The sequence below is a fragment of the Aethalodelphis obliquidens genome, unplaced genomic scaffold (assembly GCF_003676395.1).
Source record: "Aethalodelphis obliquidens isolate GAN/ISIS:26980383/991018 unplaced genomic scaffold, ASM367639v1 scaffold121, whole genome shotgun sequence".
Taxonomy (NCBI): Eukaryota; Metazoa; Chordata; class Mammalia; order Artiodactyla; family Delphinidae; genus Aethalodelphis; species Aethalodelphis obliquidens.
In genome coordinates, this window is record NW_020838065.1 from 1,349,707 (window position 1) to 1,367,052 (window position 17,346).

At 50.3% G+C, this 17,346-nt stretch overlaps 1 protein-coding gene across 1 annotated transcript; it reads right to left on the reverse strand.

The window, feature by feature from the left end:
- Positions 1–11,321: 11,321 nt before the first annotated feature.
- DOK3 (docking protein 3) lies at positions 11,322–16,474 on the reverse strand. Its single transcript, XM_027098165.1, has 6 exons — positions 16,457–16,474; positions 15,657–15,755; positions 14,393–14,698; positions 12,616–12,715; positions 12,331–12,503; positions 11,322–12,232 (listed from the first exon to the last, which is right to left on the reverse strand). The coding sequence occupies exons 2-6, from the start codon at positions 15,726–15,728 to the stop codon at positions 11,534–11,536; spliced, it is 1,350 nt and encodes a 449-aa protein (XP_026953966.1). The 5' UTR covers positions 15,729–15,755; positions 16,457–16,474; the 3' UTR covers positions 11,322–11,533.
- Between the last annotated feature and the right edge of the window lie 872 nt (positions 16,475–17,346).

Genomic DNA, 17,346 nt, shown 5'->3' on the forward strand with positions numbered 1-17,346 from the left:
CTAAATCGGACGGATTTGGTAGAGAGTTGTGGGGGGGGTACCTCGAGGTGGGGTTAGTGGAGGAGGACACAGGGGAGCTTGAAGTTAAGTTTGCAGAACACTCCACTGAAGGCAGAAAATAATGGCAGCGGACGGAGGTGGAAGGGTCCTTGGCTCGGCCCCGATCCTGACCTGTGGGCCCTGCCCTTACTCCTACCCCCGACCCCCGGCAGTCAGCAGCCTGTGGCCCTGCAACCACGGCTCAGCGCTGACTGTCGCGATGGGCTGTGTCCTGGTATCCCGCTCCAGAGCGTGCAGCGCCTCCAATGGTGGTGTCAGCGTCCCCACTTTGCCCCAGTGCTCAGCCCCGGCAGCTAAGCGCAGGCGGCGGGGGAAATTGAGCAGGGACCGAAGTGTGTGGGTGGACGAATAGGCGTTCACCCCTCAACTCTTTTTAGGGCATGGCCCATGCTATTCTCCCCCCTCCACCATCATCTTCTGCATCACCCCCTCACTACAGAAACCGATGTAAGCGTTCTCATCTTTAAAGAAATTCTCTCTTGATCCCACATCCCTCTCCAGCTATCTCTCTTTTATTCTACTTCCCTTGAGAGTAAAATTCCTCTTGAGTTGTCTATCGCCCTGCCACCCTTGCTTTCCTCCCGTTCTCTCTTGAACCCACTCCAGTCAGGCTCTTGTCCCCACCAGTCCTCTGAATTAATTCCCTCTTCAAAAGGTCTATAATGGTTTCCAGGTTATCAAATCAATGGTGGTTTCTCAGCTTTCCTCTTACCCTGTCTAGGAGCAGCTCTGGTCCAGGTGCACTCCCTCTTCCCCATGGCTTCATGCCTTCCTCCTGCCCCACTGACTGCTCCTTCTCCACCTCCTTTGGCAGCGTCTCATTTACTTCCCAAAGTGGCCATCAGATGTTTCCTCTCTACATTCACTCTCTGGGACCCCATCCTGTTCTGTGGCTATCAATAACACCTACATGCCAAAAACTCCCAACTTACCTGTCCAGCTCTGGCCTTCCCCCAGGAGCCCCAGACTCTAGTATCCAACAGCTTGTCAAACCTTGGATATCTACTAGGTATCTCAAATCATCATGTCCCAATTTAAACTTGCAATTTCCCCAGCTCCCTAACTCCTTCCTCACCTCGGTTAAACAAAACAAAAAACAAAACAAAAAACCCCCGCAATACTATTCATCTGCCTGGTCCAGTAAAAATTATGGTTTTCCTTCCTTTATCTTCTGTGTCATACATCAGATTCTGCAAATTCCACCTTCAGAATCTGTTCCACACCTGGCTTCCATGGTTGTCCCTGACACTTGTCTCATGCCTGGACGTCTTAACAGTCTCCTGATAGAGCTCCCTGCTTCTACCCTTACCCAGTCCAGAGTCTTCTCCATGCAGCAGCCAAAGTGGTATTTTTATTTTTATTTATTTTCTTAAAAGATGTGTTTATTATTTTATTCATTTATTTTATTTATTTTTGGCTGCATCGGGTCTTAGTTGCAGCACGCAGGATCTTCATTGAGGCATGCAGGGTCTTTAGTTGCAGTGCGCGGGCTTCTCTCTAGTTGTGGTGCAGAGGCTCCAGGGCGTGTGGGCTCTGTAATTTGTGGCACACAGGCTCTCTAGCTGAGGCGCATGAGCTCAGTAGTTGTGGCACACGGGCCTAGTTGCTCCGCGGCATGTGGGATCCCAGTTCCCTGACCAGGGATCAAACCCGCGTCCCCTGCATTGTAAGGTGGATTCTTTACCACTGGACCACCAGGGAAGTCCCCAAAGTGGTATTTTTAAAGCAGAAATCACACTACATCACCCACAGCTTTTAGCATTCCAGGGGGCTGGCATTGTGCTTAAAACTAAAGTCTTTCAGACATACATGACACTGATAAACTGGGTCCACCCCCCATCACTCTGCTCCTCGCTCACTCCACTCTAGCCACTCCGGCCTCCTCACTAATCCTCCAACACAGCAAATGTATTCTTGCCTCAGGGCCTTTGCACTTGTGACTCCTGCTTGAAACACCTTCTCCCAGATATCTAAACAACAGGCTGTCTCATTGTGTTCAGGTCTCTTGCTCAGATGTTGCCTCCTCCTTCCTTGATTGTCCTATCTAAAACAGCAGCCCCCTGACACCTCACCTGCATAATGCACTAGTCCCTTATCCTGCTTTATTTTTCCCTATAGCACTTACCACCATTTGACATTATATTAAGTGTTTGTTTCTTCATTGCCCTTTGTCCCCATTAGAAAGTCATTCCTATGAGAGCAGGGGCTTGTCTGTCTTGTTCAGCATCTCCCCAGTGCCTGCACACAGTGGATATGAATGAACAGATGAAGGAAGGACTGAGAAAGTGAAACAGCAAATGAGCAAAGGAAGAAGTGGCAGCCTGGGGCCCTGGGCAGTCCTCCAACAGAGAGGGCCCTGGGATCCCAGTCCTTGGGTCCCTGCAGGGCTCAGACCTAGATGGTGCCACTAAGAGCTCCCTGCACAGACCGCCCCTGGGTAGAAACAGGCCTTGGGCTAGGACACAGTGCCCCCTGGTGGTCAGGACACCTGCAGCTCCAGGGCCAGTTCCCTAGATGTTTCCAAAGACTTTCTCTTCCACAGTCTGGTTGGAACCTCACAAAAATAGCCATGAAGCAAAAAGGTTTAGATTTGTAATAAAAAAAAGTATGCCAAAACAAAAAGAATCTACTGTATAAAACAGGAAACTATATTCAATATCTTGTAATAACCTATAATAGAAAATAATTTGAAAAAGAATGTATATATGTAACTGAATCACTTTGCTGTACATTTGTTTTTTTTTTTTTAACATCTTTATTGGAGTATAATTGCTTTACAATGGTATGTTAGTTTCAGCTTCACAACAAAATGAATCAGTTATATATATACATATATTCCCATATCTCTTCCCGCTTGCGTCTCCCTCCCTCCCACCCTCCCTATCCCACCCCTCCAGGCGGTCACAAAGCACCGAGCTGATCTCCCTGTGCTATGCGGCTGCTTCCCACTAGCTATCTACCTTACGTTTGGTAGTGTATATATGTCCATGCCTCTTTATCGCTTTGTCACCGTTTACCCTTCCCCCTCCCCATAGCCTCAAGTCCATTCTCTAGTGAGTCTGTGTCTTTATTTCTGTTTCACCCCTAGGTTTTTCATGACATTTTTTTTTCTTAAATTCCATATATATGTGTTAGCATACGGTATTTGTCTCTCTCTTTCTGACTTACTTCACTCTGTATGACAGACTCTAGGTCTATCCACCTCATTACAAATAGCTCAATTTCGTCTCTTTTTATGGCTGAGTAATATTCCATTGTATATATGTGCCACATATTCTTTATCCATTCATCCGATGATGGACACTTAGGTTGTTTCCATCTCTGGGCTATTGTAAATAGAGCTGCAATGAACATTTTGGTACATGACTCTTTTTGAATTATGGTTTTCTCAGGGTATATGCCCAGTAGTGGGATTGCTGGGTCATATGGTAGTTCTATTTGTAGCTTTTTAAGGAACCTCCATACTGTTCTCCACAGTGGCTGTATCAATTTACATTCCCACCAACAGTGTAAGAGGGTTCCCTTTTCTCCACACCCTCTCCAGCATTTATTGTTTTTAGATTTTTTGATGATGGCCATTCTGACTGGTGTGAGATGATATCTCACTGTAGTTTTGATTTGCATTTCTCTAATGATTAGTGATGTTGAGCATTCTTTCATGTGTTTGTTGGCACTCTGTATATCTTCTTTGGAGAAATGTCTATTTAGGTCTTCTGCCCATTTTTGGATTGGGTTGTTTGTTTTTTTGTTATTAAGCTGCATGAGCTGCTTGTAAATTTTGCAGATTAATCCTTTGTCAGTTGCTTCATTTGCAAATATTTTCTCCCATTCTGAGGGTTGTCTTTTGGTCTTCTTTATGGTTTCCTTTGCTGCGCAAAAGCTTTTAAGTTTCATTAGGTCCCATTTGTTTACTTTTGTTTTTATTTCCATTTCTCTAGGAGGTGGGTCAGAAAGGATCTTGCTGTGATTTATGTCATAGAGTGTTCTGCCTATGTTTTCCTCTAAGAGTTTGATAGTTTCTGGCCTTACATTGAGGTCTTTAATCCATTTTGAGCTTATTTTTGTGTACGGTGTTAGGGAGTGATCTAATCTCATACTTTTACATGTACCTGTCCAGTTTTCCCAGCACCACTTATTGAATATGCTGTCCTTTCTCCACTGTACATTTCTGCCTCCTTTGTCAAAGATAAGGTGACCATATGTGCATGGGTTTATCTCTGGGCTTTCTATCCTGTTCCATTGATCTATATTTCTGTTTTTGTGCCAGTACCATACTGTCTTGATTACTGTAGCTTTGTAGTATAGTCTGAAGTCAGGAAGCCTGAATCCTCCAGCTCCATTTTTCGTTCTCAAGATTGCTTTGGCTATTCGGGGTCTTTTGTGTTTCCATACAAATTGTGAAATTTTTTGTTCTAGTTCTGTGAAAAATGCCAGTGGTAGTTTCATAGGGATTGCATTGAATCTGTAGATTGCTTTGGGTAGTAGAGTCATTTTCACAATGTTGATTCTTCCAATCCAAGAACATAGTATATCTCTCCATCTATTTGTATCATCTTTAATTTCTTTCATCAGTGTCTTATAATTTTCTGCATACAGGTCTTTTGTCTCCTTAGGTAGGTTTATTCCTAGGTATTTTATTCTTTTTGTTGCAATGGTAAATGGGAGTGTTTTCTTGATTTCACTTTCAGATTTTTCATCCTTAGTGTATAGGAATGCCAGAGATTTCTGTGCATTAATTTTGTATCCTGCTACTTTACCAAATTCATTGATTAGCTCTAGTAGTTTTCTGGTAGCATCTTTAGGATTCTCTATGTATAGTATCATGTCATCTGCAAACAGTGACAGCTTTACTTCTTCTTTTCCGATTTGGATTCCTTTTATTTCCTTTTCTTCTCTGATTGCTGTGGCTAAAACTTCCAAAACTATGTTGAATAAGAGTGGTGAGAGTGGGCAACCTTGTCTTGTTCCTGATCTTAGTGGAAATGCTTTCAGTTTTTCACCATTGAGGACGATGTTGGCTGTGAGTTTGTCATATATGGCCTTTATTATGTTGAGGAAAGTTCCCTCTATGCCTACTTTCTGCAGGGTTTTTATCATAAATTGGTGTTGAATTTTGTCAAAAGCTTTCTCTGCATCTATTGAGATGATCATATGGTTTTTCTCATTCAGTTTGTTAATATGGTGTATTACGTTGATTGATTTGCGTATATTGAAGAATCCTTGCATTCCTGGAATAAACCCCACTTGATCATGGTGTATGATCCGTTTAATGTGCTGTTGGATTCTGTTTGCTAGTATTTTGTTGAGGATCTTTGCATCTATGTTCATCAGTGATATTGGCCTGTAGTTTTCTTTCTTTGTGACATCCTTGTCTGATTTTGGTATCAGGGTGATGGTGGCCTCGTAGAATGAGTTGGGGAGTGTTCCTCCCTCTGCTATATTTTGGAAGAGTCTGAGAAGGATAGGTGATAGCTCTTCTCTAAATGTTTGGTAGAATTCGCCTGTGAAGCCATCTGGTCCTGGGCTTTTGCTTGTTGGAAGGTTTTTAATCACAGTTTCAATTTCAGTGCTTGTGATTGGTCTGTTCATATTTTCTATTTCTTCCTGATTCAGTCTTGGCAGGTTGTGCCTTTCTAAGAATTTGTCCATTTCTTCCAGGTTGTACATTTTATTGGCATAGAGTTGCTTGTAGTAATCTCTCATCATCTTTTGTATTTCTGCAGTGTCAGTTGTTACTTCTCCTTTTTCATTTCTAATTCTATTGATTTGAGTCTTCTCCCTTTTTTTCTTGATGAGTCTGGCTAATGGTTTATCAATTTTGTTTATCCTTTCAAAGAACCAGCTTTTAGTTTTATTGATCTTTGCTATCGTTTCCTTCATTTCTTTTTCATTTATTTCTGATCTGATTTTTATGATTTCTTTCCTCCTGCTAACTTTGGGGTTTTTTTGTTCTTCTTTCTCTAATTGCTTTAGGTGCAAGGTTAGGTTGTTTATTCGAGATGTTTCCTGTTTCTTAAGGTAAGATTGTATTGCTATAAACTTCCCTCTTAGAAATGCTTTTGCTGCAACCCATAGATTTTGAGTCGTCGTGTCTCCATTGTCATTTGTTTCTAGGTATTTTTTGATTTCCTCTTTGATTTCTTCAGTGATCACTTCGTTATTAAGTAGTGTATTGTTTAGCCTCCATGTGTTTGTATTTTTTACAGATCTTCTCCTGTAATTGATATTGAGTCTCATAGCGTTGTGGTCAGAAAAGATACTTGATACAATTTCAATTTTCTTAAATTTACCAAGGCTTGATTTGTGACCCAAGATATGATCTATCCTGGAGAATGTTCCATGAGCACTTGAGAAAAATGTGTATTCTGTTGTTTTTGGATGGAATGTCCTATAAATATCAATTAACTCCATCTCGTTTAATGTATCATTTAAAGCTTGTGTTTCCTTATTTATTTTCATTTTGGATGATCTGTCCATTGGTGAAAGTGGGGTGTTAAAGTCCCCTACTATGAATGTGTTACTGTCGATTTCCCCTTTTATGGTTGTCAGTATTTGCCTTATGTATTGAGGTGCACCTATGTTGGGTGCATAAATATTTACAATTGTTATATCTTCCTCTTGGATCGATCCCTTGATCATTATGTAGTGTCCTTCTTTGTCTCTTGTAATAGTCTTTGTTTTAAAGTCTATTTTGTCTGATATGAGAATTGCTATTCCAGCTTTCTTTTGGTTTCCATTTGCATGAAATACCTTTTTCCATCCCCTTACTTTCAGTCTGTATGTGTCTCTAGGTCTGAAGTGGGTCTCTTGTAGACAGCAAATATATGGGTCTTGTTTTTGTATCCATTCAGCCAATCTGTGTCTTTTGGTGGGAGCATTTAGTCCATTTACATTTAAGGTAATTATCGATATGTGTGTTCCCATTCCCATTTTCTTAATTGTTTTGGGTTCGTTATTGTAGGTCTTTTCCTTCTTTTGTGTTTCTTGCCTAGAGAAGTTCCTTTAGCGGTTGTTGTAGAGCTGGTTTGGTGGTGCTGAACTCTCTCAGCTTTTGCTTGTCTGTAAAGGTTTTAATTTCTCCATCAAATCTGAATGAGATCCTTGCTGGGTAGAGTAATCTTGGTTGCAGGTTTTTCTCCTTCAACACTTTCAATATGTCCTGCCACTCCCTTCTGGCTTGCAGAGTTTCTGCTGAAAGATCAGCTGTTAACCTTATGGGTATTCCCTTGTGTGTTATTTGTTGTTTTTCCCTTGCTGCTTTTAATATGTTTTCTTTGTATTTAATTTTTGACAGTTTGATTAATATGTGTCTTGGCGTATTTCTCCTTGGATTTATCCTGTATGGGACTCTCTGTGCTTCTTGGACTTGATTAACTATTTCCTTTCCCATATTAGGGAAGTTTTCAACTATAATCTCTTCAAATATTTTCTCAGTCCCTTTCTTTTTCTCTTCTTCTTCTGGAACCCCTATAATTCGAATGTTGGTGCGTTTAATGTTGCCCCAGAGGTCTCTGAGACTGTCCTCAGTTCTTTTCATTCTTTTTTCTTTATTCTGCTCTGCAGTAGTTATTTCCACTATTTTATCTTCCAGGTCACTTATCCGTTCTTCTGCCTCAGTTATTCTGCTATTGATCCCATCTAGAGTACTTTTAATTTCATTTATTGTGTTGTTCATCGTTGCTTGTTTCATCTTTAGTTCTTCTAGGTCCTTGTTAACTGATTCTTGCATTTTGTCCATTCTATTGTCCATTCTATCTCCAAGATTTCGGATCAACCTTACTATCATTATTCTGAATTCTTTTTCAGGTAGACTGCCTATTTCCTCTTCATTTGTTAGGTCTGGTGGGTTTTTATCTTGCTCCTTCATCTGCTGTGTGTTTTTCTGTCTTCTCATTTTGCTTATCTTACTGTGTTTGGGGTCTCCTTTTTTGCAGGCTGAAGGTTCGTAGTTCCTGTTGTTTTTTGTGTCTGTCCCCAGTGGCTAAGGTTGGTTCAGTGGGTTGTGTAGGCTTCCTGGTGGAGGGTACTAGTGCCTGTGTTCTGGTGGATGAGGCTGGATCTTGTCTTTCTGGTGGGCAGGTCCACGTCTGGTGGTGTGTTTTGGAGTGTCTGTAGACTTATTATGATTTTGGGCAGCCTCTCTGCTAATGGGTGGGGTTGTGTTCCTGTCTTGCTAGTTGTTTGGCATAGGATGTCCAGCACTGTAGGTTGCTGGTCGTTGAGTGAAGCTGGGTGCTGGCGTTGAGATGGAGATCTCTCGGAGATGTTTGCTGTTTGATATTATGTGCAGCTGGGAGGCCTCTTGTGGACCAGTGTCCTGAAGTTGGCTCTCCCACCTCAGAGGCACAGCACTAACTCCTGGCTGCAGCACCAAGAGCCTTTCATCCACAGGGCTCCTTAATTTGGGATGATTCGTTGTCTATTCAGGTATTCCACAGATGCAGGGTATATCAAGTTGATTGTGGAGCTTTAATCCGCTGCTTCTGAGGCTGCTGGGAGAGATTTCCCTTTCTCTTCTTTGTTCTCACAGTTCCCAGGGGCTCAGCTTTGGATTTGGCCCCGCCTGTGCGTGTAGGTCGCCGGAGGGCGTCTGTTCTTTGCTCAGACAGGACGGGGTTAAAGGAGCCGCTGATTCGGAGGCTCTGGCTCACTCAGGCCGGGGGGTAGGGAGGGTCACGGAGTGTGGGGCGGGCCTGCGGCGGCAGAGGCCGGCGTGACGTTGCAGCCTGAGGCGCGCCGTGCGTTCTCCTGGGGGAGTTGTCCCTGGATCCCGGGACCCTGGCAGTGGCGGGCTGCACAGGCTCCCCGGAAGGGCGTGTGGCTAGTGACCTGTGTTCGCACACAGGCCTCCTGGTGGCGGCAGCAGCGGCCTTAGCGTCTCATGTCTGTCTCTGGGCTCCGCACTTTTAGCCGCGGCTCGCGACCGTCCCTGGAGCTCTCTCAAGCAGCGTTCCTAATCCCCTCTCCTCGCGCACCAGGAAACAAAGAGGGACGTAAAAGTCTCTTGCCTCTTCGGCAGGTCCAGACTTTCCCCCGGACTCTCTCCCGGCCAGCCGCGGTGCACTAACGCCCTGCAGGCTGTGTTCACGCCGCCAACCTCAGTCCTCTCCCGGCTCTCCGACAAAAGCCGGAGCCTCAGCTCCCAGTCCCGCCCGCCCCGGCGGGCGAGCAGACAAGCCTCTCGGCTGGTGAGTGCCGGTCGGCCCCATCCTCTGCGCTGGAATCTGTCCGCTTTGCCCTCTGCACCCCTGTTGCTGTGCTCTCCTCCGCGTCTCCCAAGCTCCCCCACTCCGCCTCCCGAAGTCTCCACCCGCGAAGGGGCTTCCTAGTGTGTGGACACTTTTCCTCCTTCACAGCTCTCTCCCGCTGGTGCAGGACCCGTCCCTATCCTTTTGTCTCTGTTTAGTTTTTTCTTTTGCCCTAACCAGGTACGTGGGGGGATCCTTGCCTTTTGGGAGGTCTGAGGTCTTCTGCCAGCGTTCAGTAGGTGCTCCGTAGGAGTTGTTCCACGCGTAGATGTATTTCTGGTGTATCTGTGGGGAGGAAGGTGATCTCCGCGTCTTACTCTTCCGCCATCTTCCTGCTGTACATTTGAAACATTGTAAATCAACTATACTTCAATTTAAAAATGAATATAGGGTTTCCCTGGTGGCGCAGTGGTTGAGAGTCCGCCTGCCGATGCAGGGGACACGGGTTCGTGCCCCAGTCTGGGAGGATCCCACATGCTGCGGAGTGGTTGGACCCGTGAGCCATGGCCGCTGGGCCTGCACATCTGGAGCCTGTGCTCCGCAACGGGAGAGGTGACAACAGTGAGAGGCCCGCGTACCGCAAAAAAATAAATAAATAAAAATGAATATAAATGGGCTTCCCTGGTGGCAGAGTGGTTAAGAATCTGCCTGCCAATGCAGGGGACACAGGTTTGAGCCCTGGTCTGGGAAGATCCCACATGCTGCGGAGCAACTAAGCCCGTGTACCACAACTACTGAGCCTGTGCTCTAGAGCCCTAGAGCTACAACTACTGAGCCATGTGCCACAACTACTGGAGCCTACGCGCCTAGAGCTCATGCTCCGCTACAAGAGAAGTCACCACAATGAGTAGCCCCTGCTCGCTGCAACTAGAGAAAGCCTGCGTGTGCAGCAATGAAGACCCAACGCAGCCAAAAATAAAATAAATAAATAAATTTATTAAAAAAAAAAAAGACTGTATCATTGTGAAGTGACAGTGGAGTGTCACTGTCATAAAGATGAGGCTTGGGATGTACCAAGGGTGTGAGCAGCTGAGGTGGAGTTGAGGTCAAGGGGCCAGGAGGCCGGATCTTTGGGGGCACGATCCTTGAGTGCATGGTGGCCCAGCGTTGGTGACAGGAACAGCAATAAGGGGAGGACAGTAAGGCAGGCACTAAAGTCTTCAAGAGACTCCTTATTTCCCTCTGGAGTGAGGACTCCTTGAGAACAGGACTGTGGCTGTAATGAACATGGCCGTGACCTCAGTGCCTGGCACAGAGTAGGCACCTGATCAAACTCAAATGAATGTATGCTTGGTATGCAATTTGATCTTTATCCTTGACAGTTGAGGAAGACTGAGGCCAGGGGTTCCACAGAAGTGTCTGTGCATTTTTGAGTCTCAGTGGGGAGTGTTTTGGGTGTGCGCACATTTGAACTCCCTTCCACCTGCCCGTCTCCCCCCCGCCCCCAACTCCTCCCCAGCCCAGGCTTTCTGGTCCCTCAAAATCAGCCTCCACACTGCTTCCCTGGCTGACTATGTCCCTCTACTGAGGATGAGACCAAGCTCATTGTAGGATGGTGAGGTCTCTCATGTGCGGCCAACTCTCCCTCAGCCCCTTGGAGCCCTCCAGGTCCATGGTCTTCCCTTGCTCTCTGCACCCACCATGCCCACCTTCATCCTGGAAAGCTCCAGGGCTCACTGCCAGCCTGGTGAAGCCCTGCCTGCCCTTCACACTCAATTCAGGGGGCACCTCTCCCATCAGCAAGCCTTATTTCTCCCTCTGCCCTACTGTCGGAGTTATTTCTGCTGAACAGGACCACGTGGAGCCGTAATTACCTGCATCTCACCCTCCTGCTCCAGGAGACTTGAGCCTACTGGTGGCAGAGGTCAGGTCCAGGTCACGTGTGTCCCTGGAACCCAGCACAGGGCACTGGTGTTTGCTGCAATGCCTGTGTTTGAGGGTCTGTGTGGACCCGGGCAAGCCACTGCAAGGAGCCATAGGGAGGAGGTACGGACTGTGGGCCACAAGGTGGGATGGAGAGGAGAACTAAAAGGCTTTATTACCAGCAAATCTGTACACTGTACACTGGGGTCCAGCAGGGCACCTGAGGGGTCCTCCGCAGGCTGTCTGCCTTGTCCCTCCAGGCTAGAGTGAGTGTGGGGGTGTGTCTGCAGATGTCCATTGTTCCCCCGCCCTCTTGTCCCAGGGAGAGAGCCTTCCTCTCCTCCGGCCGCCACGATACTCGGTCAGGGCCTGTCGCAGGGAGCCGGTCCCTTCCTGCGCTCGCGGCTCAGCAGCGTCACCAGCTTGGCCTTGAAGCCCAAGTGGGCGCCGGCGCGGGCGCAGCCCCCGGCCTCGTCGCCGTTGTCGGCCAGCTCCAGCTCCAGCAGCCGCCGGTACTGGGCCTCCAGGCTGCTGTCATGGGCCGCGCCGGGCCAGCCCAGGTCCTGGCTATTGTGGTAGATGTGGCTGGCCAGGGGGCTGCGGCCGCCCGGGCCCTCCTGCTCCGGACAGCCGACGTCGGGCGCTGGGCCGGCGTCCAGCACGCACAGGTTCTCGTACAGGTGCTCGGCGGCGTCCGGAAGCCGGCTGGCCCGCTTGCACACCGACGCGTAGAGCGCGGGCGCCGGCTCGTCCGGGGCTGCGGGGCCCAGCAGAGGGGGCAGGCTCTGGGGCCCGGGCTCGGCCGCGCGCGCCCTCCGGGAGCCGGGCGCCTCGGGCCCCGGGGGCACCTCCCGCAGCTCCCCCGGAGGCTCCAGCAAGGGCAGGGAGGTGGCCCGCGGCAGGGGGCAGGGCTGGGGCCCCGCCGTCTCCGGGAGCCGCTCCCGCTGGCGGGCGATGGCGGCGGCTACGGCCCCGCATAGGTCGCGGGAGCGGGGGCTGATGAAGGCGAAGAGGCCCTCGCCCGAGTCGCAGCGGCGGCCGGCTTCAAAGGAGAACACGCCCTGGGCACGGGCGGCACGGGGAGTCAGCGGCTGAGGGGCCGCCCGCCAACCGCTACCCTTCCCTGCGGGACCAGTGGGGCGGCCGCCCAGCACCTCACCTTGTCGGAGCCGAACTTGCGCAGGAATCGGTAGGGCCAGGTGTAGAGCGCCTGGGGGCTGGCGGGCTCGTTCAGCTGGATGGAGTCCTGGCCCAGCAGCAGGAGGTAGGGCCCCTTCAGCTGGCAGCGGGCGGCTGCCTCCGTCCTCTGTACCACCACTGGAAACTCGCCCACTGCAGGCACGGCGCCGTGAGGGCCACAAGCACAGCCCCCCGGGGGGTCCCGGAAAGATCCCAGCCCTGTTTGTGCTAGGGCTGAGGCTGCCCCTGTACCTCCCCGACTCACCTTCCTGCCAGGAGGAGTAGATGGAGTTCTCCTCCATCTGGACCAGGCCCTTCTTGGGAGCCTCTGCTTCCCCTGGTCCTTGGGAGCTCTCCCCTGTGCCCTGGGGAATGGGACAAGGTCAGAGGTTAGTGTCCCATCCACTCCTCTTCCCACATCCTTTCTCTGGGGTTCATGACAAGCAAGGGCACCCAGAGACTTGAGTGCCAGTCCCAGTTCTGCCCCTGACACACTGCAAGACCCTGGACACCCTTCTGAGCCTATTTCCCCACCTGCAATCCCCACCGGCTCCCCCTTGAGGGTGCTGAGTGCTATAAAGCAGAGGGCACAAACGAGGCTGTCCATTGCCCTTGAGGTTGGCCAGCGACTGGGCCGGCCTGTGTGTGTCCCTGACAGCTTGGAGCAGTAAAGGGGTGGGAGCTTCAAGGGTGGGACCCACGAGTGAATGGCCACTTGTTCCTCCCATCTCTGGCCTCTTTCCCCATCTCCCACCATGTCCTTTGGGCTCTGACCCTGAGCTCTCCATCATGACCACCTTGGCCCATGGTACCATGGCCAGGGTCAAATGCGATGGCTTTCCACTGGTCTCCTTGCTCCTGTTTATTTCCCTTTTTTTTTTTTAATTATAAGAATTGTGGTAAAATATACAACATAAAATTTACCATTTTAACCATTTTAAAGTGTATGATTCAGAATTTTATCATCATTCCAAATGGAAGCCCCATACCCATTAACTGTCACTTCCCATTCCCCCCTCTCCCCATTCCCTGGCAACCCCTAAGCTGCTTTCTGTCACTATAGATTTGTCTCTTCTGTATTTCACATTAATGGAATCATAAAATGTGTGGCCCTTAGTGTCTAGCTTCTCTGACTTAGCGTGTTTTCAAGGTCCATCCATGTTGTAGCATGTATCAGTGCTTCATTCCTTTTTATGGCCAAGTAATGTTCTGTTGTATGGATAGACTGCATTTGGTTTATCCATTCATCAGTTGATGGACATTTGCGTTGTTTGCATCTTTGGGCTATTGTGAACAATGCTGCTCTAAAGATTCTCGTACAAGTTTTATTTTGACACCTGTTTCAGTTCTCTTGGGTATACACCTAGGAGAATTGCTGGGTCATATGTTAACTCTATGTTTAGTTTTTGAGGAACCGCCACTCATTTCCTTTTGGTCCATCACGGATCCTGTAAAGCTTTAAAACTCTCAGCTTCTGTGTCCAACTCCCCAAAGGCTTCTCCTCACACTCAGAATAAAATCCCAAACTCCACATGTGGCCCAAGGCAGTTTCAGTTGGCTCCCACCGGACTCTCCACTGTTGCCTCTTCCTGGGCCCCCTCTCACTCCTTACCTTCCAGCCACACTGGCCTTTCTGCTGCTTGAACATCAAGCTTTTCCCTGGGCCCTTGCCCATGCTGCTCCCTTAGTTCAGGGGACTCCTCAGACTTGTGTTTAGGACACTCTTTCCTCAGATCTTTGCCTGGTGGGTTATTTTTCCTCAAGGATTCAGGCGCACTCTCCTCTCCTGAGAAGCCTTCCTGGACCATCCTAACATCCCCCTACTCACTCCTGCTCCCACCCAGCCTCTCATTTTCTCCATAGCATGCATGGCCATCTGAGATTTGTTCTGTGGGCTTCTGGGCTGTTTCCCAGGCTTCTAGGTGCTTGGCAGGTGCTTGCTGAGTGATGAGATGTGAATGAGCATGGAGATGAACAAGGTGTGAGTGAACTGGTCTCCCCGGCTGGCCCCTGGATGCCTTACCCGCCCACTCTGTGCTCACCGGGAAGGCCAGCTGGCAAATGGGGGCCATCCAAGACTGGCGGTGCTGTGCGGCCAGCAGGTGGCTTCGCTCCGTGGTGGTGAGCAGGAAGGCACCAGTGTCCCGCGGGCAGCTCTCACCGTCAGCCGGCAGCACGGATACGCAGTCAGCCAGGCGGATGACCCGCCGCTCTCCTCTCCGGCCAGGCCCCACAGACCTGTCACCTGTTGGCCCCAGGCCACCATCCCGGACCTCCCAGCTCTCTAGCCGTGCCACGCCTGATGGGCCTCCTGCATACAGTAGACCCCATACCTTCCTCCAGGACTTCTGCAGGAGATGAAGATGGGGGAGATGACCCTCGGGTGGCAGTTCTCCCTGCAGCTCAGCCTAGCACAAGCCACTTAGCAAACACTCCTGGCCACCTAGGCTGGCCTCTGCCTCGCAGCTCTTCAGGCCACAGAGGATGCCTTGCCAGAGCCAGCCCGGCAGCAGGAAGCGTCTGTGCTTGGAGTCGGTCAGCCCTAGCTTCAAATCCACCCCACGCTTTCCTAACTGTGACCCCCCCATAAGCACTAGGATCCTCGTCTCTCAAAAGATTATGAGAACACGGGGCTGGGGCTTCTACTGGGCAATGTCTGTAAAGTATCTAGTGGCCAGAGCAGACCACCTGACACTACTGCTTTGTTGGTGCACCCACCCCCTGTAAAGAAAAGGTCAATTGGGCCACGGAACAAGGGCTGGGGCGGGAGGGAGGCCTCAGTCTCATGATGGCAAGGAAGGAAACATGCAAATAGCGTCGAGCAAAGGAAACAGACGGTTTATCTGCCTGGGCAGCAGCTGCAGCTGAGCTGTGTGTGTGCAGGGCCTGCTACCCCAGGACAGGGCTGGGAGGAGCTGAGCCCTCTTCTGCAGGATGGAGCTCCACTTTTGGGGGCTCCTCCAGCTCAGCCTCCAGCCCTCTCGAGGGGCCACAGTGCCACTAGTAGATGGGATGGAAGGCGGTTGGATTAACCAGCCTCTCAGCTCTGCCCTGCCCCAAGGGTTCCATTCTTGGCTCCCCCCACTCTTGGCTTCCCATCTGTAAATGAGGCAGGGTCTCGAAAAGGCCCACTCAGCCCAACCTGCTCAGGCTGAGAATGGGGCTCTGTTCCACTTCCCCACACCTGGGTTGGATTCCCCACCTGGACTCCTACCCCCATTCTCCCAGGTTCTGGTGGGCTGTCCAAGGCTGGGGCAGAGGCCCACCATCTGTCCCAGGCAGCTGCCTGGCAGCCAGGGTCCCCACCTTGCCAAACTTGATGTGCTGCTGGTAGAGGATGCCGTCCTTGATGGGTGTCTCCAGAGGCTCCATGGCCATGGCCGCCGCTCCGAGGGCCTGAGGAGACTGGTGACGGGCCGGAGGGGAACTCCTCACACTTCCCCTTCTGGCCACTTCCCCCTCCTTCTGTCCAGAGAGGCAGCTGCAGGGTTGGGGGAGGGGAGCCCTGTCTTCGGAAAAGGAGCTAGGATGGGGGTGAAGGGCATCACATATTTCTTCCTTGGGGTTCCAGCTGGCCCAAGGTACCCACTAGTGCCAGGCAGGGGCCTTGGACCACCAGATGACCCGTGCCTGCCTGGGTCAGCTGGGTGTGAGCCTCTGACCGCAGGCTGGCTCCCGAATCAGGAGCTCCTACCCCTCCCCCATCCTGGGGCTGTTGTGTACCCTGGGGCCTGTCATTCCCACAGCCTGGTCCCTACCCCAGGACCTTTCTCTAGCCAGACTGGCAAATTCCTTGTTTTCCTCCTTGGAGTCCTGGTTGGTCTGCTTGTCTTTATTCTGGAAATAGTTCTAATGTTCACTTGCTCCTCTCCGTCTTCACAGCCCCTATCCATTGCCAGCTTTGGCATCTCCCCTTTGAACCACGTCCCCACCTGGGCCCACCGGGCCCTCTCTAACCCCAAACCAACCTGTCTCTTCCCTCCCTAAATGCTTCCTGGCTCCCAAGTGCCCTGAGGTTTAGCTTGGACTCCTTGGCCCAGCATTCAGGGTGCTGGGTATTCTGGCCTCCACCTCCCCCAGCCTGGCCCCTTCAGGGCACCTCTCACCGTGCTGCTCAGGGCTCTGGGACTTCTTCCTCTGGGAGGCCTCCCCAGACCACCCCACGCTGTCTGAGAGCACAAAGGCCCCAGCCCTCATGGCACGGCCCCAGCCACGTGAGCATGGGTGGCACGCCCCCAGCGGGTTCCCTGGAGAGCTCACAGGCTTTTTAAGCTCTGCTTCTTGCTAGAGTCCTGTTTCAGTCTTGTCTTCCTGGAGGCCAGTATGGGAGCTCTGCATATGAATCTGAATCCTGAGAACAGCCTCATTTCATTTATTCAGTGCCACCTCTGGGAAGGAATGTGTAAACAGGCTGAATACTGTTTGGTGGGCACATGTGGGGTGTGTAGCTTCTCGGGCAGGAAATCTTTTCCAAGGGCCTCATTCACCTGGCTTTGTGCCCACTGTGGCCCAAGCAGCCCTGAGCTCTGGCAGCCTCAGACACCATGTCCTTTGCATTCTCATTGCCATTTCAGCGATGAGGAAATCAAGGCTCAGAAACATTAAGTAACTTGCCCTAGGCCACACACCAAGTGACAAACATGGCTTGAGCAACTGCTGTCCTGCTGGGATAAGCATGTGGCTTTGCACATGAAGTGCCTGGACAGAGGAGCTATCACCAATGCTTTTTCTGTCTACCCTTTGCAAGATGCTGAAATCCTGGCCCATTTGCCAGCAGTCCCGTGACCGCTGCCCACATTTATTCATGGCTGATCTGTCTGTCCCACTCACCTGTGAACTCCTCAGAGGGCAACTGCCTGGCTCATTTGTGTCCTGAGCCCAGCAGATACCTGGGCACAGAGCTGGGTCAGTGGGTGCTTGTGGCCTGAGTGGCAGTCCTGTGGCATCTGCTGCCCCCTTGGCAAACAGAGCACAGGGTTCCCTACTGGGAGCCTGT